This window comes from Pan paniscus, chromosome 19, assembly GCF_029289425.2.
Source record: "Pan paniscus chromosome 19, NHGRI_mPanPan1-v2.0_pri, whole genome shotgun sequence".
NCBI lineage: Eukaryota > Metazoa > Chordata > Mammalia > Primates > Hominidae > Pan > Pan paniscus.
The window spans coordinates 18,964,152-18,985,948 of NC_073268.2; the positions used below are offsets into that span (position 1 = coordinate 18,964,152).

General features: G+C 52.4%; 1 protein-coding gene across 5 annotated transcripts in view; it reads left to right on the plus strand.

The window, feature by feature from the left end:
- Positions 1-21,797, plus strand: part of MAPT (microtubule associated protein tau) — a 133,528-nt gene that overhangs the window by 81,504 nt on the left and 30,227 nt on the right. For 4 of the 5 annotated variants that reach the window (XM_008965223.5, XM_008965235.5, XM_008965217.5 and 1 more), the window contains 4 exons: positions 1,955-2,020; positions 10,661-10,716; positions 15,110-15,236; positions 20,032-20,297. In XM_008965223.5, the coding sequence (XP_008963471.1) occupies positions 1,955-2,020; positions 10,661-10,716; positions 15,110-15,236; positions 20,032-20,297 (515 nt within the window). Of the gene's footprint in view, positions 1-1,954; positions 2,021-6,797; positions 7,551-10,660; positions 10,717-13,527; positions 13,726-15,109; positions 15,237-20,031; positions 20,298-21,797 lie in introns of all 5 variants that reach the window. The other variant, XM_014341976.5, reaches the window with a different exon arrangement.

Below are 21,797 nucleotides of genomic sequence, written 5' to 3' on the forward strand. Positions count from 1 at the left end.
AAATCCTCCTAAAGATCCCTTTACATCGTCCATGTGGTGGGGAGGTTCTAGAGTTGGGTGCATGTGTCTTCAGCTACTGACAATGCAGACCTTAGTTGGCACCTCGCTCTGGCCTATCCTGTTTGCTGTTCTTGGTGCTCCAGTGAAACTCCCCATGGGCCATCCAGTTGGGGTGCAGTGTGGCCACCCCCTTGCAGGATCCTGCCTTGCTGGAGAGCACAGGGCCCTCCTGGCTCTTGTAAAACACTCCCCATGGTACAGAGAGGCCAGCAGTGATGTGAGGCCCAACCTCCCTCCATGGTGTTCCCAAGCAGCTCCCTTTCTGGGGTCAAGGGGTGGCAAAGACAGCGCAGCGTCCAATTTCTGACTCAAGCCAGGCCAGGCTATCGCAGCTCTGCACTGTGTGTGACAGCAAGGCAACTCACCCAGTGCCGTGGCAGTGACGGTGTCCGAGGAAGCCTCCTCACGCCCTCTGTCTCAAGGACTCTGGCATTTAGCTGGACTTGCTGTAGCTCTGAGCCTTTCTGCCATTGCCATCACCTTGTCAGAAACTCAGGCCGAATCTGCACTCAGAGTTGTGCCCAGGCAGTTGAGCCAACACTCGCTCAGCGATATTGTCACATGACAAGGCACTGTCACCACTGGGCGTCGTGGGCAGCGCAGTGTCGGCTGGATGGACCCGGAGGGTGTCTGTGTCATGCTAGTGCTAGTGATGGGAGCCCCGTGAGCCCATTGCCCGCCCTCCCATGGCCTCAGCAGCTGCCTGGGGACAGCCAATGGCCTGGGTGTTTCTGAGGCTACCACACGGCTGCCAGGAAACTCGAGAACCTTTCTCTCCCTTGCCTACACTCTTCACACAGGCCTGTGCTGGCCAGCGGTGGGGATCCGGCATTCCTATCTTAGGTGCAGAGAGTGACTGACTCATTGCAGGCCTGGGAGATAAGACTGATGGCCCAGCCAGCAAGATGTATGGATTTCTCAGAGGCAGTGGCCTCTGTCATTGTCCTCAGGAAATGCTGGTGATTCTGGTGGCCTGAGGTCAATGCATGTCAACGTGGCCAACTTGCCTTATAAACTTTTTTTCTGGACAACTGCGTGCACTGTCCTGTAACAGTGTCCTGTTGTTTATGATGCAGAAATAGGTGTTTTTAAAGCCTATTGATTTTGGTACTATTAATGTGGTCAGGAACTTTCTCAGTCTTTCTTGTTTGGGGTGAGCTGTGGCTTCCTAAACAGGAACCCAAGACACCCCCAAAAGCTGCTCACCAGCACTGCCAGCCTCCCTCTTACCAAGTAGCACCCGTTCAGGACATTCTGCGAAAGGCATTTGCCCAGAAGTTGGGAGGAAGGAAATATAACATTTTGGGGCACCTACCATATGCCAGGCACCAGGCTAAACGTGTTCACACGAATTCTCTTACTAACCCTCACCATCCTTCTACAAGACAAACTAGTATCTTCATCTTGGGGTTCAAGATGAGGAAATGGAGGCTCAGAGAGGTTGAATGAATGCCGGTGCCTGGATATGAACCCATCTGCCTGACTCCGCAACCCAGGCAAAGTCTTTCCTTGAACTTCCCAGCAGCCACTGCTTAGACACAGCCTCCATGACCATGGCTCAGCAGCAAATTGCTTCTCTGACCTCACTCAGCCTGTGTGTCCTTGTTGAGTGAGGCATTCAGGACCCTGGTCCCAAAGTGGAGAAAGTCTTTCCTACTAGGTCATAGCTACACCTGCATGTGGGTGCTGTGCCTTTTGTTTAGTGAACTTCTATCACCAGCATCCTCAGCAATGACATTTGCAGAGAAGCCAGAGCTGAGGCACCTTGGTATTCTTGGGATGTGACTTTCCTGAATGTTTTAGGGAAAATGCCCGAAGATAGAGAGAGCTTGGTTTCTAGTAAACAATAACTGTCTTGCTTTTACCCCCCTTCATTTGCTGACACATACACCAGCTGAAGAAGCAGGCATTGGAGACACCCCCAGCCTGGAAGACGAAGCTGCTGGTCACGTGACCCAAGGTCAGTGAACTGGAATTGCCTGCCATGACTTGGGGGTTGGGGGGAGGGACATGGGGTGGGCTCTGCCCTGAAAAGATCATTTGGACCCGAGCTCTAATTCACAAGTCCAGGAGATTTTAGGGAGTTGGTTCTTATCAAAGGTTGGCTACTCAGATATAGAAAGAGCCCTAGTGGTTTTTCTCTAATACCATTTCTGGGTAATTCCTAAGGCATTTAGTGTTCTGAAAGATGCTAGCCTTGTGCAGCCTGGGAGTTGAGAATGAATGTCTAACAGAAACTCTAGGCCGGGCGTGGTGGCTCACACCTCTAATCCCAGCACTATGGGAGACCCAGGTGGGCAGATCACCTGAGGTCAGGAGTTTGAGACCAGCCTGGCCAACATGTGAAATCCTGTCTCACTACAAATAAAAAAATTAGCCGGGTGTGGTGGTGGGTGCCTATAATCCCAGCTACTCAGGAGGCTGAGGCAGGACAATCGCTCGAACCCAGGAGGTAGACGTTGCAGTGAGCCGAGATCGCATCATTGCACTCCAGCCTGGGCAACAAAAGCAAAACTCCGTCTCAAAAAAAAAAAAAAGAAACTCAAATATGTGTGACAGGCGATTCTCACTGCAGGCTGCCCTGTGGCCGATCCAGGAGCAAGGCCTTAACCATGTCATCCCCAAGCGATTGCTTGTAAACTTTCTTCTGTGCAGCCTTCAACCCTTATTATGATTTTCTTTTCAGGAACCAAACTGCTGTATTCAAGAAAGGCAGCTTTGTGTAATCATTTATCATAAATATCTTAAGAAAAATCCTAGAGATTCCTAATTTTAGGAAATGGGAGACCTGTGGTACTGATATAATGTGGGCTGGGCTTGTTTTCTGTCATTTGCTAGATAAATGAACTTGAGAGCCTACTGTAAAATGTGGAAGCTTCTAGATTGCAGAAGGGCTGGAAAGACACTGTTCTTTTCTCCCGAGTGATGGGATCTGTCCAGTATTTAGAGCTGCCTCTGAGGCCATCTGATTCTAGGAGACTCTGCCTCGTTGAGGATATTTTGAGGCCTAACTACACATTCCTGCCCCCAGAGAGGTCACAGCCTATAGCAGGCTGATGTTTCTCATGTCACATGGCACAGAAAGGCACATTTTCGTTCTCAGGCTAACAAAGAGCTTCAAAAACTATTAGAAGGGACAGTGGCTATAAGAGAAGAACCTCAGTCAATGTGTGAAATTAAGTAGGAACCTGGCTCCTGTTTCTTTTAGGTCATGTTTTTCAGCTTAGGTAAAACTAGAGGCTTTGATAAAGCATGACCTCTAGAAATCATTGCTTTTCATAAATGGAAGTGGGTTTGAGTTTTTTCTACTGATTGTTAGTGCAGGTGATGTCTACATGCCCCCAGAACATATTCCATGCAACAAAAAAAGCCCAGGTCACCATCTTTGCTGGGAACTTGACTTTTGTGCTCACTGAATTTTAAGCTTTCTGACAGCAGCCTGGAATCATGGAGGGATAAAGTACCTATTAGTAAGATGGAAAAAGGTGTTTCAGGTTGGAGCTGCAGTCTGTTGAGAGTAGGCTATGGGAAGGCCTGTATACGAGGGGTGGACTTTTCTTCTGTAAGTGTCCAGAGACCAGGCCTCCTGAAGAAGGCATGGGGGCTTAACTTACCTGGACTACTGTGTTTACAATACTCATTTATCTTGAACTCCTCCTAACCCCTGAGAATTGCTACATTTAGTATTTGCTGAGTACTTCCTAGCATCCTAGGGAATCAATAGAACATTCTCCCAACCAGGCTGGGTGCGGTGGCTCATGTCTGTAATCCCAGCACTTTGGGAGGCCAAGGTAGGCAGATCCCTTGAGGCCAGGAGTGCAAGACTAGCCTGGCTGACATGGTGAAACCCCGTCTTTACTAAAAATACAAAAGTTAGCCAGGCATGGTGGTACACACCTGTAATCCCAGCTACATGGGAGGAGTAGGAGGCAGGAGAATTGTTACTGAGGCAGGAGAATTGCTTGAACCTGGGAGGTGGAGGTTGCTGTGAGCCGAGATCATGCCACTGCACTCCAGCCTGGGCGACAGAGTGAGTGAGACTCTGTCTCAAAAAAAAAAAAAAGAACATTCTCCTAACCTGGCTTCTTCCTCCAGGGGTGTAATTAATCATGTCAGTTTCCTCATTGATACACACACACACACACACACACACACACACACTACAATCCTGTATCCATTACTTTTCAAGGTACGTTTACTATTTACGTTTGGGGTCCTTGTCTCTTTTTTAATAGTGTTTCTTAAAGTCTTGTATTATATCAGAGTACAGTAACATCCCAGTCAAGAGTACTCTAGTAAGCTCTAGGAGGAAAGCGACTTCCGGAAGGCAGTGGAGACCTGTCCTGTTGGGGCAGCATAGGGGCAGCCCCTGCCTCTGGTCAGTTCTGGCGCTCAGGCTCAGGGTTGCCTCTGGGCTGTTCTTCCCAGAGACTGACCAAGGGCTCCCATAAGGCACCTGCAGAGCCTGTGAGAAGCTGAAGTCAATGTTTTCCTGACACCAGTTGATCTGTGCAGGATCCATTGATTTAACCACCTGCTGTGTGGCATGCACTGTGGTCAATGCCAGGAACAGGAATTGGAGGGGCCCATGAGCATGGCCAGTATCACAGGCTGGAGGTGCTGCTGCGCTCTGACCGGGCCTCTTGGGGATGAGCCCATGTCAACCACCTTGCCTCCGATGGGGTTGGGCCCACAGGTTACCTTTGTGTGTCCATGACCACACCTTCCTCCCCGACCTCATCCAAATCTCTTTCTTTTCCAAGCCCCTGAATCCTTCAGGGCTGCAGGTTTTGTTTAAAGCAGAGCTGGTGAGTTGCATAGGTTGTTGCGTTGGGACTAGATGGGGTGTTCAAAGAGTTGGGAGTTAAAAAACATAAAGGGTATTTATTAGGAGAACCAAGGAGTGTAGTTCTCCTGTTCTTAATATGCGGCCAGGTTAATGAATGTCACGTGAATGAACCAGAAAAAAATGAAGTGTGCCCTTGATCAGCTGGGTTGGTGTGCAGCAAGCTGTGTGACCAGGGGACAGCAGTGGTCCTGAGGGCCGTCACTGTCTGCCGTGCAGAGCCCTTCCTCCCACGGGGGCCTACCTCACCTGTGCCAAGGGCTTGTCTGTGGTCAGTGACCTGGATAGATCTGAATGGGGCTTCTTTTTCGAGGAGTCTTATGGCAGGTCTCTCAGTAAAGACTCCATTCTTGATGATCACACATTTTGGATTTTCCAAATCTGTCAGAGAATGGGCTTGAGGCGGGGTTTGTGGGCACTAGTTTCACTGGTTTCATTTACCAAAAAGGGGAGCAGAAGTCAAGTATGGTGGCTCATCCCTGTAATCCCAGAGGCAAGAGAATTGCTTGAGCCCAGGAGTTCGAGACCAGCCTGAGCAACATAAGGAGACCCCGTCTCTAAAACAATGAAAAATAACATTTTAGTCAGACGTGGTGGCATGCATCTGTGGTCCCAGCTGCTTGGGAGGGTGAGATGGGAGGGTTGTTTGAGCCCTGGAGTTAAAGTTGCAATGAGCTGTGATTGCACCACTGCACTCTAGCCTGGGTGACAGAACGAGACCCTGTCTCAAAAAAAAAAAAAAAAAAGAAAGAAAAAAAGGAAAAAAAACCCTCATGCCTGTAATCCCAGCACTTTGGGGACCGGGGTGGGCAGATCACGAGGTCAGGAGATCAAGACTATCCTGGCCAATATGGTGAAACCCCGTTTCTACTAAAAATACAGAAATTAGCCAGGTGTGGTGGCACGTGCCTGTAATCCCAGTTACTCGGGAGGCTGAGGCAGGAGAATCGCTTGAACCAGGGAGTCAGAGGTTGCAGTGAGCTGAGATCGCGCCACTGTACTCCAGCCTGGGCGACAGAGTGAGACTCTGTCTCAAACCAAAAAAAAAGGGGTGGGGGGCGGGGGCAGGAGAACAGTGAGAGGTAGGGAGAGGAAAGGGGATTCTCGCTACACCCAAACCAGGTACCATCTAGAGGCTAGAATCTTTGGGAGGCTCAAATTCCCTAGAAAGCAGGAGAAGCTTCTGTAGCCCTCCCGCTTTCCCAGTAGATTAAGCCCAGGGCGGCTCCAGATGTGTGACATGCTCTGTGCCCAACCAGAGCCCATCATAGGCAGAGGAATAACACCCACACCAGAAGGGCCCTCGGAGGTCACCACGTCCAAGAACCCTCTTTACAGATGAGGAAACTGAGGCCCAGAGAGGGGAGAGCCACCTAGCGAGCTGGTGGCGGCTAGACCAGGAGAGCTGTCATTCCAAGCAAGCAAAGGCAACGAGACGAGCCCAGAGCTGTGCTCCCATCTCTTTGTTAGGGGGCCTGGGATGCCCTCTCAGTGTCATTTTGTCCAGGATGATGCTCTCTCTCTCAAGCGATTAATGCGCCCTTGCTAACCTCTTGCTATCGCTGCCTCTTCAAACCAGAGGAGTTGAGAGTTCCGGGCCGGCAGAGGAAGGCGCCTGAAAGGCCCCTGGCCAATGAGATTAGCGCCCACGTCCAGCCTGGACCCTGCGGAGAGGCCTCTGGGGTCTCTGGGCCGTGCCTCGGGGAGAAAGAGCCAGAAGCTCCCGTCCCGCTGACCGCGAGCCTTCCTCAGCACCGTCCCGTTTGCCCAGCGCCTCCTCCAACAGGAGGCCCTCAGGAGCCCTCCCTGGAGTGGAGACAAAAAGGCGGGGACTGGGCCGAGAAGGGTCCGGCCTTTCCGAAGCCCGCCACCACTGCGTATCTCCACACAGAGCCTGAAAGTGGTAAGGTGGTCCAGGAAGGCTTCCTCCGAGAGCCAGGCCCCCCAGGTCTGAGCCACCAGCTCATGTCCGGCATGCCTGGGGCTCCCCTCCTGCCTGAGGGCCCCAGAGAGGCCACACGCCAACCTTCGGGGACAGGACCTGAGGACACAGAGGGCGGCCGCCACGCCCCTGAGCTGCTCAAGCACCAGCTTCTAGGAGACCTACACCAGGAGGGGCCGCCGCTGAAGGGGGCAGGGGGCAAAGAGAGGCCGGGGAGCAAGGAGGAGGTGGATGAAGACCGCGACGTCGATGAGTCCTCCCTCCAAGACTCCCCTCCCTCCAAGGCCTCCCCAGCCCAAGATGGGCGGCCTCCCCAGACAGCCGCCAGAGAAGCCACCAGCATCCCAGGCTTCCCAGCGGAGGGTGCCATCCCCCTCCCTGTGGATTTCCTCTCCAAAGTTTCCACCGAGATCCCAGCCTCAGAGCCCGACGGGCCCAGTGCAGGGCGGGCCAAAGGGCAGGATGCCCACCTGGAGTTCACGTTTCACGTGGAAATCACACCCAACGTGCAGAAGGAGCAGGCGCACTCGGAGGAGCATTTGGGAAGGGCTGCATTTCCAGGGGCCCCTGGAGAGGGGCCAGAGGCCCGGGGCCCCTCTTTGGGAGAGGACACAAAAGAGGCTGACCTTCCGGAGCCCTCTGAAAAGCAGCCTGCTGCTGCTCCGCGGGGGAAGCCCGTCAGCCGGGTCCCTCAACTCAAAGGTCTGTGTCTTGAGCTTCTTCGCTCCTTCCCTGGGGACCTCCCAGGCCTCCCAGGCTGCGGGCACTGCCACTGAGCTTCCGGGGGCCTCCCGACTCCTGCTGCTTCTGACGTTCCTAGGACGCCACTAAATCGACACCTGGGTGCAGCTGCTCCACTCCCTCGGCCTCCTCCCATGCTCAGGCTGTGGCCGCACGCGCCCCTCACGCTTGCCCGCCACTCTGCATGTCACCAGCACCCCCGCTCCGTGCTCCCCACCTTGTTTGACTCTCTGGCCACTTGATTTGTCCACAACGGCCCATCAGCCCACAGGAGGTTGGTGGGTGCCTTCCACCGACAGGATGACGGGTGCCCTCATGGTGTCTAGAACTCTCCAACCCTCCCATGTAGGCATAAGCAGCTCCACTTTGCAGATGAGGAAACGGAGGCTCAGAGAAGTACAGTAACTTGCCGAAGGCCAATGAGTAGTAAGTGACAGAGCCAGGTTTGGGATCCAGGTAGGTTGTCTCTGAAAGACACGCCTGTCCTGCATCCCACAACGCCTCCCAGGAGGTGCTGGAGTGTGGACGCCTAACACAGAGATGTGCAGGGCACACACAGCAGGCGACACACACAGCATCCAGAGGTGGCCCAGAGCTCATGCTGTGCCTTTGGCCCAGTGCCCTGCCCCCACCCACTCTGCCTTGTGGCAGGAAGACAAGGAGCAGACACAAGATCTCCCTGGTCCACATGCCGCCACCTCCCTCTGCAGAGGACAAGGGGATCCTCATGCTGGCATTGGAGGGGGTTGAGCAGGGCCCACCTTGAGCCCTCAGGAGCACGACCACAGCAGCCCTGCAGGGAGGGATTGGTGGGAGGAGAGTCCCAAGTATCAGGGAGAGGAGAGTTGGTGTCCCACAGGAGACCTCAGAGCCACAAGGCGAGCTTGTTCATAAATTTGGGACCCTTAGCATTTCACAGTTATTTGCAGAGCCCAGAAATGGATGTTACTGAAGCTCACAGTTGCAAGCATCTGTTAAATTTTTATTAGATTTTACTTTTAGAGAAAACTTTGAAATGCTATAAAGAAGCCTGTGTTTAAAAGTTAAGACAGAGGCTGGGGGCGATGGCTCACGCCTGTAATCTCAGCACTTTGGGAGGCCAAGGCAGGTGGATCATTTGAGGTTAGGAGTTCGAGACCAGCCTGGCCAACATGGTGAGACCCTGTCTCTACTAAAATTACAAAAAATTAGCTGGGCGTGGTGGCGGGCACCTGTAGTCCCAGCTACTGGGGAGGCTGAAGCAGGATAAGTGCTTGAACCCAGGAGGCAGAGGTTACAGTGAGCCAAGATCACACCACTGTACCCTAAGCCTGGGCGACAGTGTGAGACTCTGTCTCAAAAAATAAAATAAAATAAAGTTAAGAGAGAAAAAAATATATCCTATATCCTTTGTTAAATTCCAAAACAGTAGGGGACAAATAACTGACTTGACAGGTTACTACAATATTTCCTGAAATGATGTTTTCTTGAATACTGGCCTACTAGAGGTTCATAGGTGTGTTTGGATTAAAAAAGAGTTCCATGGCCCAGTGACTGGGGGAAAAAAATAAAAGACTAAACTAAGTTAAACAGGCTTTTCTGCTGCAGGACTTGTCAGAGCCTTTAATGTACTAATGGCCATTGTGACCCTCTGAGAAGGTCACAGAGTGGGTTTCCCAAACTTACTTGATTCTACCTGCTAACATTTCCTGGAGGAAGTTTGGGAAAGGCCGATTTAGCAGATTCTTTTGTTGTGCCATGGATGGTGCTGGTTGATGTGGGCAAAACAAATAACACGTGAGTCAGATCCGCCTGGGGCTCTTACTAAAGTGCAGGTTCCCAGGTGCCACTTTAGGCTTACAGACCCAGTTGTGGGGTAAGCCTGGGAGTCTTTTAGCAGGTGATTCTGCCACATAGTATAGTTGGAAAACCTCTGGGCATACTCATTGCTGGTCCCTCTAGAAATCCAGGTGACAATAGCCAATGAGAAGCTCCAAGAGACCCAGTTGTCCATGGGGTAGAGGGAATGTGATGTTGAAACCAAAGAAGAAAATCTATGATCAGTTTTCAGCAGTGACTGTCAAGAGAAGGAGAAGGGTGAGTTAGCGCTGATGCTGGCCGACAGGTCAGCGGGTTGGTTTCACCAAGGAGTGTGATGAAGGCTGATGTTGTCTGTGGGAATGTATGATGGTAACTGGTTTGTAGCTAATTTGGGGAAGCAGTGAGAATTCGTGCCCTTTGAAGACCAGCAAGTGGCAAGAAACCCACCAGGCCTGGCTCAGGGCTGGGCTGGGCTTGGCTCATCTCAGAGCAGCTGGGGCTGGTGGCCAAAGCCGCCATTAGTGAGGGGCAGGCCCTGGGGGTACAACCAGCAACTAGGGGACAAAGACAACCCTGCCAGCCTCTCCTATTCTGGAGGTGTGTGACCAGAAATGGAGATGGGTTGGTCAGCATAAGATGGCCAGGAAGGTGGGAATCAGGACTGCTGGCAATCTAGCCACATGGGCAGGGGAGCCGGGTGGTTCCAGGCAGTTTCCGAGGCCAAGAGGGTGAGCAGGCACCTCACAGGGAATCAGGGCCAAGCCTGGCTGCAGTGTGGAGACAATGCACCCACCCCCATCCTTGGATCTTGCAGGAGGCTGGGTCCTCACTCAGCTACCAACATCCATGGCCCTGAGGCTTTTAAAACACCCATCCATGGAGTGGGGCTGGTCCCAGTGGGGTGAGGCTGACCCTGGCAGAAACAGGGCAGGAGCCTGTGGGTTAGGGAGACTGCACCTTCCTTAGATAGCCTCCATGCCATCATGTCCCCGTGACAGTTTCTGCTGCGTCCCCTCTGCATGGTCCCACCCTCGGCCAGCCTGCTGCCCCCTCTTGCCAGGTTGCTCTAATCAATGACCCCAGTGTGCTGTGTTGATACTAACAATGCGAGGCCTAGCAGATTCAAGGGAAAAGAGAACCAACTGGGTTTCCACCAGACCCAACTAAACAAACATGGACCTATCCCAGAGAAATCCAGCTTCACCACAGCTGGCTTTCTGTGAACGGTGAAAATGGAGTGTGACAAGCATTCTTATTTTATATTTTATCAGCTCGCATGGTCAGTAAAAGCAAAGACGGGACTGGAAGCGATGACAAAAAAGCCAAGGTAAGCTGACAATGCCACGGAGCTCTGCAGCTGGTCAAGTTTACAGAGAAGCTGTGCTTTATGTCTGATTCGTTCTCATATATAATGTGGGGAGTATTTGTCACTAAAGTACAGCTGTCATTTAAAGTGCTTTGTATTTTGGGGCAGGCTTTTAAAAAGTCCAGCATTTATTAGTTTTGATACTTACCCCAGGGAAAAGCAGTTGGCAGGTTCATGAAGTCATGCTCCTAATTCCAGCTTTCCTAGTGTACTTTCAGTGAGACCCTGACAGTAAATGAAGGTGTGTTTGAAAACCAACCCCAGGACAGTAAATGAAGGTGTGTTTGAAAACCAACCCCAGGACAGTAAATGAAGGTGTGTTTGAAAACCAGCCCTAGGACAGTAAATGAAGCCATCTTCTCACTGCATAAACTGCACCCAGATCTTTGCCCATCCTTCTCAGTATTTCACTTCACCCATTGTTTACTGTCTCAATGACTGGGGAAATGTCTGGGGAAATGCTCCCGTAATTACACAGTGGCGTTTTTCCTGGAAAATCCCACCATGGCTCTAGATAAGACCTGTTTTTCTTAAAGGTATCTAAAATTTCCAGCATAAATTCTGTCTGAAACACCTGAATTTTAATCAGTACTGGAGCCCGGAGGGCATCTCCAGTTGCCACATAGCTCTGAGCATTCAGTGGTGTGTTGAGGGCTGCTCCCGGAAGTGCCTGCAGAGTCAGGGCTCCCCAGCCTCATCTAGTGAGGCAGTGGAAGGGCCTGTGGGGATTTGGAGAGCTGGCCTGGGTCTCTGAAGTGACAGTGACAGCTGCTTGTCAATCACGGTGCACATTTAGTGCCGGGGGCAGGGGGCAGGGAATACCAGCCTCATGCATGCATGCATTCATTTGTTCCTTCCTTCATTCATTCATTCAGTACACATGGGTACAACATCCCTGCCCTGGAGTTGCCCAGAGTCTAGGGAGGGGAAAGATCTATTACCCTGGACCTCGGCCAGTTGGGGAGTGCTGCTGGTGGAGAGGGGCCGTGTGCAGCGAGGGAAGGAGGAGTCGTCAATACCCCCACCCCAGCTTTGCTTTCTTGTCATCAGCCCCAGGGCCCCAGCCTGTGTCCCTCCTCTCCCATTGCTACTTCATCTCCTGGGTCCTCCTTACCAAGCCTGACCACACAGAGGGCCTTGGCCGCTTCCATGGGGAATTGGAAAGCAGTAAGATAGCATCCCCTAGAAGCCCAGTGAGTCTGGGTCAGGACCCTTCTCTGAGCTCTGACTTGCTCTTGGAAACACTTCGAGGCTTAGCCTCCCCACTTTGTTTCCTGAGAGTGTGACCTGTTCCCCTCCAAACACCCCCTTCTCCTCCAGGGCCATGCCCACCCGTCAAAATCCCCCACGGGCAGGACAAACTGTGGGTGTCAGTCACCATCTATCCTGCATCCTGGTTCCAGGGCCCCCCCCCAGCCCCACCTCCATAGGGACAGGCGTGCAGACACCCGTCCCTGGCTGCTTCCTCTTGTGGAATGGGTTCAAAAGTAAGCAGTGTTGTTTACACGGACAAACTGAAAAAAAAAGAAAAAGAGATAACATTGGAGGCTTGGCACAGTGGCTCATGCCTGTAATCCCAGCACTTTGGGAGGCTAAGGTGGGAGGATGTCCCCAGCCCAAGAGTTCTAGACCAGCCTGGGCAACACAGCAAGACCCCGTCTCAAAAAAAAAATTTAATTGGCCAGGCAGAGGTGGGAGGATCACTTGAGCCCAAAGGGTGGAGGCTGCAGTGAGCCGTGATGGCACCACTGCACTCCAGCCAGGGCAACAGAGGGAGACCCTGTCTCTAAAACAAACAAACAAACAAAAGAGTTAACATTGGCCAGATTAGGATTCACCAGATAGTGTTAATATTAGTTTGATTTGAGACTTTAATCAGAAAGCACATGTGTGGTGGGGGTGGGTGTAACCTAAGTCAGGTAGAATCTTTCCAACTTTGGGGGGGCACACTCCTGATTGTAGCCATATGAGTCTGTCAGTGTGGTGGAAGAGGCCATGGGTTAATGGGCAGGTAAAAAAGCACCTTGCCTGGAATTGAGTAGAAAGTAAGGCCCTTCAGACCCCATGACACACTTGGGGACATTTTCTTGAGTAACATCCTAAGATTCATGTACCTTGATGATCTCCATCAACTTACTCATGTGAAGCACCTTTAAACCAGTGGTCTCCAAATTCAGGGGCACAGTAACATCCAACAGGCTGGAGAAAGAACGTACTAGAACTTCCATTCCTTTTTCATGTCCTCTTCTAAAAGCTTTGTCAGGGCCAGGCTCGGTGGCTCACGCCTGTAATCCCAACACTTTGGGAGGCCGAGACGGGTGGATCACGAGGTCAGGAGATCGAGACCATCCTGGCTAACACAGTGAAACCCCATCTCTACTAAAAATACAAAAAAATGAGCCGGGCGTGGTGGTGGGCGCCTGTAGTCCCAGCTACTCGGGAGGCTGAGGCAGGAGAATGGCGTGAACCCAGGAGGCAGAGCTTGCAGTGAGCCGAGATTGCACCACTGCAGTCCAGCCTGGGCGACAGAGCGAGACTCCGTCTCAAAAAAGAAAAAGAAAAAGAAAAAGAACTGTGATTGGGGAGGACGGTCACTTTCCTGTTCTTACTGATCAGAAGGGATATTAAGGGTACCTGATTCAAACAGCCTGGAGATCACTGCTTTCAACCATTACCTGCCTTATTTATTTTTAGTTACTGTCCTTTTTTCAGTTTGTTTCCCTCCTCCATGTGCTGACTTTTATTTTGATTTTATTTATGTTTATGTTTAAGACATCCACACGTTCCTCTGCTAAAACCTTGAAAAATAGGCCTTGCCTTAGCCCCAAACACCCCACTCCTGGTAGCTCAGACCCTCTGATCCAACCCTCCAGCCCTGCCGTGTGCCCAGAGCCACCTTCCTCTCCTAAATACGTCTCTTCTGTCACTCCCCGAACTGGCAGTTCTGGAGCAAAGGAGATGAAACTCAAGGTAAGGAAACCACCTTTGAAAAGAACCAGGCTGCTCTGCTGTGGTTTGCAAATGTGGGGTTGGTTTGTTTGTTTTTTAGCCTCAAAGACCTTTCTTCAAATGAGCTCTGGCATAGAAGCACCGTGTAAAATAGTTAGAATTCTGGGCAAAGGGGAAAAGAGAGCTGGGGGCCATCCCTCTCAGCACCCCACAGGCTCTCATAGCAGCAGCCCCTAAGACACCTGGTGGGACCTTGGTTTCGAAATCACTACTCTAAGGCTGGGCACGGTGGCTCACACCTGTAATCCCAGCTCTTTAGGAGGCTGAGGAGGGTGGATCACCTGAGATCAGGAGTTCGAGACCAGCCTGGCTAACATGGCAAAACCCTGTCTCTACTAAAAATACAAAAATTAGCCGGGCGTGGTGGTATGCGTGGTGGTAATCGCAGCTACTCGGGAGGCTGAGGCACAAGGATTGCTTGAACCCCAGAGGCAGAGGTTGTAGTTAGCTCCAGCTTGGGCGACAGAGCAAGACCCTGTCGCAAAAATTTTTTAAAAAACAAACCCAAAATTGCTACTCTCATTGGGTTCCTTTGCCCATTCCTGATTTTGGCAAGAGAAATGCTTCCAGATTGCCCTGATCTGGGTAGGACAGCATCACGCCATAGCAACACTGCCCCGTGAGCTCACTGCCCCCTCAACTAGCTTGTGGTCCTTGGTTAATGTCAGTTTCTTTTTTGAGTTTGTGTTATGTCTAAGGGCCATCTGCTGGGTAACGGAACCCAGGGACTGCCCTAGTCCCTAGACTGTGCCATGCCTGACTCTGCCAGCTTTGTCAGTGATGCTGGTGCTCGCCTCCTCGGGTGCTCACCTGCTCTGAGCACACCCAAGGAGTTCTTGAGGCCTTAGGGTTGTTTGCGAGAGAATGAAAGAACACGACCTAGCTCTCTTTAGCATCCTTGGTCAGGTTCAACACTGCCTCCAGGGGCCTCTGGTGGAGCCAACCACCATCAGCCAAATAAATGCATAATTAGAGTCAGAAAATGGATGTCTGCATATGCATAGTGCACTAATGTCCTGCTGATGATTGACATGGAGTGGAGAGTGACCTGACCATTGCTGTAAGCTCTGCTGGCCTTGGCACAACTCATGCTGATAACTAATGCACACAGTTCCTCTGGGAGGAAATGTCCTCAGGGAACTTGGAGTTTGGGTGGGGATGTGGGTTTGTGTGCCCAGCAAGCCCTTGTGGTTGTAGCAGACGCTAGTGGCATCTAGGAGGCAAAGGGTCACCCCAGTCTTAGCCACGTTTTGAGTCAAGGTGGCAGAGTGGGGCTGGTGTTGACTCTTGGTGGCAGTAACTTTTCCCAATGGTGAAAAACCCCTCTATCATGTTTCATTTACAGGGGGCTGATGGTAAAACGAAGATCGCCACACCGCGGGGAGCAGCCCCTCCAGGCCAGAAGGGCCAGGCCAACGCCACCAGGATTCCAGCAAAAACCCCGCCCGCTCCAAAGACACCACCCAGCTCTGGTAAGAAGAATGTTCTCTTGAATCTTAGAGGAAGCTGAAGCTCTCAGAGGTACAGCCTTCATTTTAGGAGGCCTTAGGCCACTGAGAATGAACAACCCCTGGCAGCTGGTCAGCAGCTTGCAGTTTACTAAGCACTGGAGTCTTCATTGCCTTCTCAGTCCTTTTGATTTCTGAGGCAAACGTTGAATCCCTACCTTTTTTTTTTTTTTTTTTCTTGAGACAGAGTTTCGCTTTTGTTATCCAGGCTGGAGTGCAGTGGTGTGATCTCAGCTCACTGCATCCTCCACCTCCCGGGTTCAAGCGATTCTCCTACCTCAGCCTCCCTAGTAGCTGGGATTACAGGCACCTGCCACTATGCCCGGCTAATTTTTTGTATTTTTAGTAGAGACAGGGTTTCACCATGTTGGCCAGGCTGGTCTCGAACTCCTGACCTCAGGTGATCCACCTGCCTCGGCCTCCCAAAGTGCTGGGATTACAGGCATGAGCCACCACTCCCGGCCTGAATCCTCACTTTTTATCAATGAAGAAATTGAGGCTGATTCTGCAGCATGATAAAAAAAAATACAGAAAAAGGAAAAAAAAGAAATCGAGCCTCTGAGAGTTTGCTTGACTGAGTCTAACCAGCTCATTTTAAACCCGAGGAAAATGCAGTCACATGACTACTAAGTGGCAGCTCTCGGAGCCTCTCTGGCCCCAAGTCCAGGGTTCCATAGAGGCAGCCCCAGCATGGCGTGTTTTCAGTCCCCAAATGAGACTCTGGAGACAAATGTCTCTGGAGACAGAGCAGCAGCCTGGATAAGTCACAATGGGTGACGTGACTCGGGGCTCAACCCCTGGGCAGCTTAACTTGCTAGGGACGTTAGGAGTCTGCTGCAAAACTTGAGGGTCTTAGCTGAGCAGTCACAGGCTGGGCCCGTTGCCCTGGGCTCCTGTGAGTAAAACCCAGTCAATTTTGAGTACCCAGTAAGGCATCCATTGAGTTATTTTGCAGCCAGGGGTGCTATTAAGAACAGTCGCGGCTGGGCGTGGTGGCTCATGCCTGTAATCCCAGCACTTTGGGAGGCCAAGGTGGGCGGATCACCTGAGGTCAGGAGTTCGAGACCAGCTTGGCCAACATGGCAAAACCCCGTCTCTAATAAAAATACAAAATAATTAGCTGGGCGTGGTGGCGGGCACCTGTAATCCCAGCTTCTCAGGAGGATGAGGAAGGAGAATCACTTGAACCCAGGAGGCAGAGGTTGCAGTGAGCTGAGATCGCACCATTGCACTCCAGCCTGGATGACAAAAGTGAGATTCCTTCTCAAAAAAAAAAAAAAAAAACAGTCGTCCTCTTTGGGGATTAGGGACAGCCTGCCTGCCTGCCCGAGCACTTCTCTCTTCCATTGCCCCAGTGAAGTATTCCAGGCCCCTGGGTTTAGACTCTGCACCATGTAGGGGTGTCTGACCTGCACTTGCTCCTTGGTGGCACGGGCAGCCTATGGCACTTGCTGCGGGCTGTGGCCAAAGCCTGGCCTGGATCTTGGATCTTGGTGACTCTGCTTCTCCCTGGCCTGAGGGAGCTGCCCAGAGCCTGCCCACCACCTGCTGCGTGTCTTTGCGGTGGCATTTCTTGCACACATGCCGTGCGGTGGCACCCCCAAGGATGGCCATTCACTAAGGCCCATTGTTTTTGTCTTTTCGCTTCGTGTTTTCTGGCCTGGTGTTTTTCTCATATACATGTGATCAGGGATAATTCCCAGAATTTTGACAGGATTTTAAGTAGCGTTTGGATCCTGCTCTTTTTTTTCACTTAACATCGGGCCAGTTGACTCACACTCTGTTTTTTGTTGTTTTTTTGAGACGGAGTCTCACTGTGTCACTCAGGCTGAAGTGCAGTGGCACAATCTTGGCATACTGCAACCTCTGCTTCCCAAATTCAAGCAGTTTTCCTGCCTCAGCCTCCTGAGTAGCTGGGACTACAGGCACAGGCCACCACGCCCTGCTAATTTTTGTATTTTTAGTAAAGACAGGTTTTCACCATTTTGGCCAGCCTAGTCTCGAACTCCTGACCTCAAGTGATCCGCCCACCTCGGCCTCCCAAAGTGCTGGGATTACAGGGGACTCACACTTTGTAACAACCTGAAACAAGGTGATGCATTTCCCTTTGGGTCTTACCTGCTCTTCGGTGGCTGCCTGCAGGTGGAGAGACCCTCCCCCTTGGGCCCCTCGACCTTGTTTCAGAATGGGGCCCCTGCTGGGCCAGCCGTGGGTGCCTGCCATGTGAAGGACTCATTAAGGCCCTGTTTAAGCCTGATGATAATAAGGCTTTCGTGGATTTTTCTCTTTAAGCGACCAAGCAAGTCCAGAGAAGACCACCCCCTGCAGGGCCCAGATCTGAGAGAGGTACTCGGGAGCCTACTTCGCTGGAAGCAGCCTCCGTTTGCGTGTGTGGCCATTCACTGGCTTGTGTTTCTAGAGCCGGGAGGACCCTTTTCTGCAATGCAGGGTTCACACAGGGTTCGCAGCCTGAAGATGGAGCAGTCCGAATTCTCTTCCCTGTGCAGTTTGCACAGCTGTGTTTGTCTGATGGGCTTTCTAATCCTGTGTGCTCTCCTTGACTTCAGGGACAATGGCATTACAGGCATGAGCCACCATGCCTGGCTGTCTCCCTATGTTTCAGATGAAGACATAGGCTTAAGGAGTTCAGGTGACTTGCCCACGACCAGTCTGTAAGTAAGAGGCATGAAAAGTATTTGGAGCCACCACCACCAAGCCCACTGGTCACCCTGGGTCTCTGAAGTCAGGGAGGCAGGAGGATGGGAGGTCTGAGGAGGCAGAGAGGCTGAGCCTGGAGGCCCTGGAGGCCAAGGCCCCATCTGTTGTTTCCTTATGTGGAAAATAAGAGGCTTCATTTGTCCTATTGCCACAGAGCGTACTACTTCAGGAACATCCAAGACATGGAAATCCGCAGGGCACGGTGGCTCACGTCTATAATCCCGGCACTTTGGGAGGTTGAGGTGGGAGAATCGCTTGAGGCCAGAAGTTCAAGACCAGCCTGAGCAACATAGTCAGACCCCATCTCTATAAAAAACATTATTTTAAAAAAAGACATGGAAGTCAAATTCTAAAAACTGGTGCTGGCTGGGTGCGGTGGCTCATGCCTATAATCCCAGCACTTTGGGAGGCCGAGGCGGGTGGATCACCTGAGGTCAGGAGTTCAAGACCAGCCTGGCCAACATGATAAAACCTCTACTAAAGAAATCTTTACTGAAAATACAAAAATCCAGTCTCTACTAAAATAAGTCTCTACTAAAAATACAAAAATTAGCCAGGCGTGGTGCTGCACACCTGTAATATCAGCTACTCGGGAGGCTGAGGCAGGAGACTCGCTTGATCCCATGAGGCGGAGGTTGCAGTGAGCCGAGATCACGCCATTGCACTCCAGCCTGGGCGTCAGAATAAGACTCCGTCTCAAAAAAAAAACCACAAAAAAACAAAACAACAACAAAAGAAAACTAGTGCTTATTCGTCACTGGCCAAGCTGCCCATTGGCTACATGGGTGCTTCAAAGAGCTGCCCTTCTCCAGGTCTGGCCAGCAGGTATGTGTTACAGCAAATGCCTGGGGCAGCGGCAGGGGCATTGCTGCGGGAAGCTTCTGGACTTGCAGGAAAGCTAAGTTCTCAGACTGCAGGGGAACTAAGCACACCTCGGCACAGGGTGAGGCCTGCGGTTCTCAGACTTCAGTCTTTGTGGAGCTTGAGAAAAATGAGGCTTTGCAGGTCCCACCCCTAGAGATTCTGCTCTATCCACTCTTGAAGGGGATCGAGAAATTTGCATTTTGCAACTCCCACTTTCCTCCTTGAAAGCTCCGGAGATTCTGACACAGGGTTCCGTGGGCCACACTTTGGAAAACACAGACCCATGAGACAGAATAGCAGAGTGTTGAAGTGTAACAGGGCCGTGGGAAGTGCAGTAACAGAAGCAAGTTTGAGGGTAAAGGACACCCAGAGGAGGGAGGGACAGCATCTGCATGGAGAGGAGAGGAGACCCCCCAGCAGCTTCCAGGGTGTTGGAAGGGTGCGCTAGTAACTGCTATGCATGGCAGGTGGGGAACTGTACGGCAGGGCACAGCAGCATGAAGCGGTATGGCTCGTGTGGACAGCTAGGGACAGGCAGGCGTGGAGCAGGCATCCTGTTCTGAAGCCCAAATCCCACAGAGGAGCCAGGGAGCTGGCAGGAGCCCTGAACTAGCTGAACAGCTGAACATTCACCCTGTGAGGAAAGGGTCAGAAGCGTCCAGGCTTGAGGGCACAGCTGGGTCTCGTCACTGCATCACCCTTATTTAGGATAAAGGCCCTGAAGAATTGTATTAGAGGTTGGCAAAGCATATCTACCACCTCCTGGAGCCACACTGGCCGCAGGGATTATAATTATTTCCATTTTCAAATTAAGGCCTCTGAGCTCAGAGAGGGGAAGTTACTTGTCTGAGGCCACACAGCTTGTTGGAGCCCATCTCTTGACCCAAAGACTGTGGAGCCGAGTTGGCCACCTCTCTGGGAGCGGGTATTGGATGGTGGTTGATGGTTTTCCATTGCTTTCCTGGGAAAGGGGTGTCTCTGTCCCTAAGCAAAAAGGCAGGGAGGAAGAGATGCTTCCCCAGGGCAGCCGTCTGCTGTAGCTGCGCTTCCAACCTGGCTTCCACCTGCCTAACCCAGTGGTGAGCCTGGGAATGGACCCACGGGACAGGCAGCCCCCAGGGCCTTTTCTGACCCCACCCACTCGAGTCCTGGCTTCACTCCCTTCCTTCCTTCCCAGGTGAACCTCCAAAATCAGGGGATCGCAGCGGCTACAGCAGCCCCGGCTCCCCAGGCACTCCCGGCAGCCGCTCCCGCACCCCGTCCCTTCCAACCCCACCCACCCGGGAGCCCAAGAAGGTGGCGGTGGTCCGTACTCCACCCAAGTCGCCGTCTTCCGCCAAGAGCCGCCTGCAGACAGCCCCCGTGCCCATGCCAGACCTGAAGAACGTCAAGTCCAAGATCGGCTCCACTGAGAACCTGAAGCACCAGCCGGGAGGCGGGAAGGTGAGAGTGGCTGGCTGCGCGTGGAGGTGTGGGGGGCTGCGCCTGGAGGGGTAGGGCTGTGCCTGGAAGGGTAGGGCTGCGCCTGGAGGTGCGCGGTTGAGCGTGGAGTCGTGGGACTGTGCATGGAGGTGTGGGGCTCCCTGCACCTGAGCACCCCCGCATAACACCCCAGTCCCCTCTGGACCCTCTTCAAGGAAGTTCAGTTCTTTGTTGGGCTCTCCACTACACTGTGAGTGCCCTCCTCAGGCGAGAGAACGTTCTGGCTCTTCTCTTGCCCCTTCAGCCCCTGTTAATTGGACAGAGATGGCAGGGCTGTGTCTCCACGGCCGGAGGCTCTCATAGTCAGGGCACCCACAGCGGTTCCCCACCTGCCTTCTGGGCAGAACACACTGCCACCCATAGGTGAGCATCTCCACTCGTGGGCCATCTGCTTAGGTTGGGTTCCTCTGGATTCTGGGGAGATTGGGGGTTCTGTTTTGATCAGCTGATTCTTCTGGGAGCAAGTGGGTGCTCACGAGCTCTCCAGCTTCCTAAAGGTGGAGAAGCACAGACTTCGGGGACCTGGACTGGATCCCTTTCCCCGTTCCTGTCCCTGTGCCCCTCGTCTGGGTGCGTTAGGGCTGACATACAAAGCACCACAGTGAAAGAACAGCAGTATGCCTCCTCACTAGCCAGGTGTGGGCGGGTGGGTTTCTTCCAAGGCCTCTCTGTGGCCGTGGGTAGCCACCTCTGTCCTGCGCCGCTGCAGTCTTCCCTCTGTGTGTGCTCCTGGTAGCTCTGCGCATGCTCATCTTCTTATAAGAACACCATGGCAGCTGGGCGTAGTGGCTCATGCCTATAATCCCAGCACTTTGGGAGGCTGAGGCAGGCAGATCACGAGGTCAGGAGTTCGAGACCAACCTGACCAACAGGGTGAAACCTCGCCTCTACTAAAAATACAAAAATACCTGGGCGTGGTGGTGGTGCGCGCCTATAATCCCAGCTACTCAGGAGGCTGAGGCAGGAGAATCGCTTGAACCCAGGAGGCAGAGGTTGCAGTGAGCCGAGATAGTGCCATTGCACTCCAGTCTGAGCAACAGAGCAAGACTCTGTCTCAAAACAAAATAAAACAAACAAAAAAAACCCACCATGGCTTAGGGCCCAGCCTGATGACCTCATTTTTCACTTAGTCACCTCTCTAAAGGCCCTGTCTCCAAATAGAGTCACATTCTAAGGTACGGGGGTGTTGGGGAGGGGGGTTAGGGCTTCAACATGTGAATTTGCGGGGACCACAATTCAGCCCAGGACCCCGCTCCCGCCACCCAGCACTGGGGAGCTGGGGAAGGGTGAAGAGGAGGCTGGGGGTGAGAAGGACCACAGCTCACTCTGAGGCTGCAGATGTGCTGGGCCTTCTGGGCACTGGGCCTCGGGGAGCTAGGGGGCTTTCTGGAACCCTGGGCCTGCGTGTCAGCTTGCCTCCCCCACGCAGGCGCTCTCCACACCATTGAAGTTCTTATCACT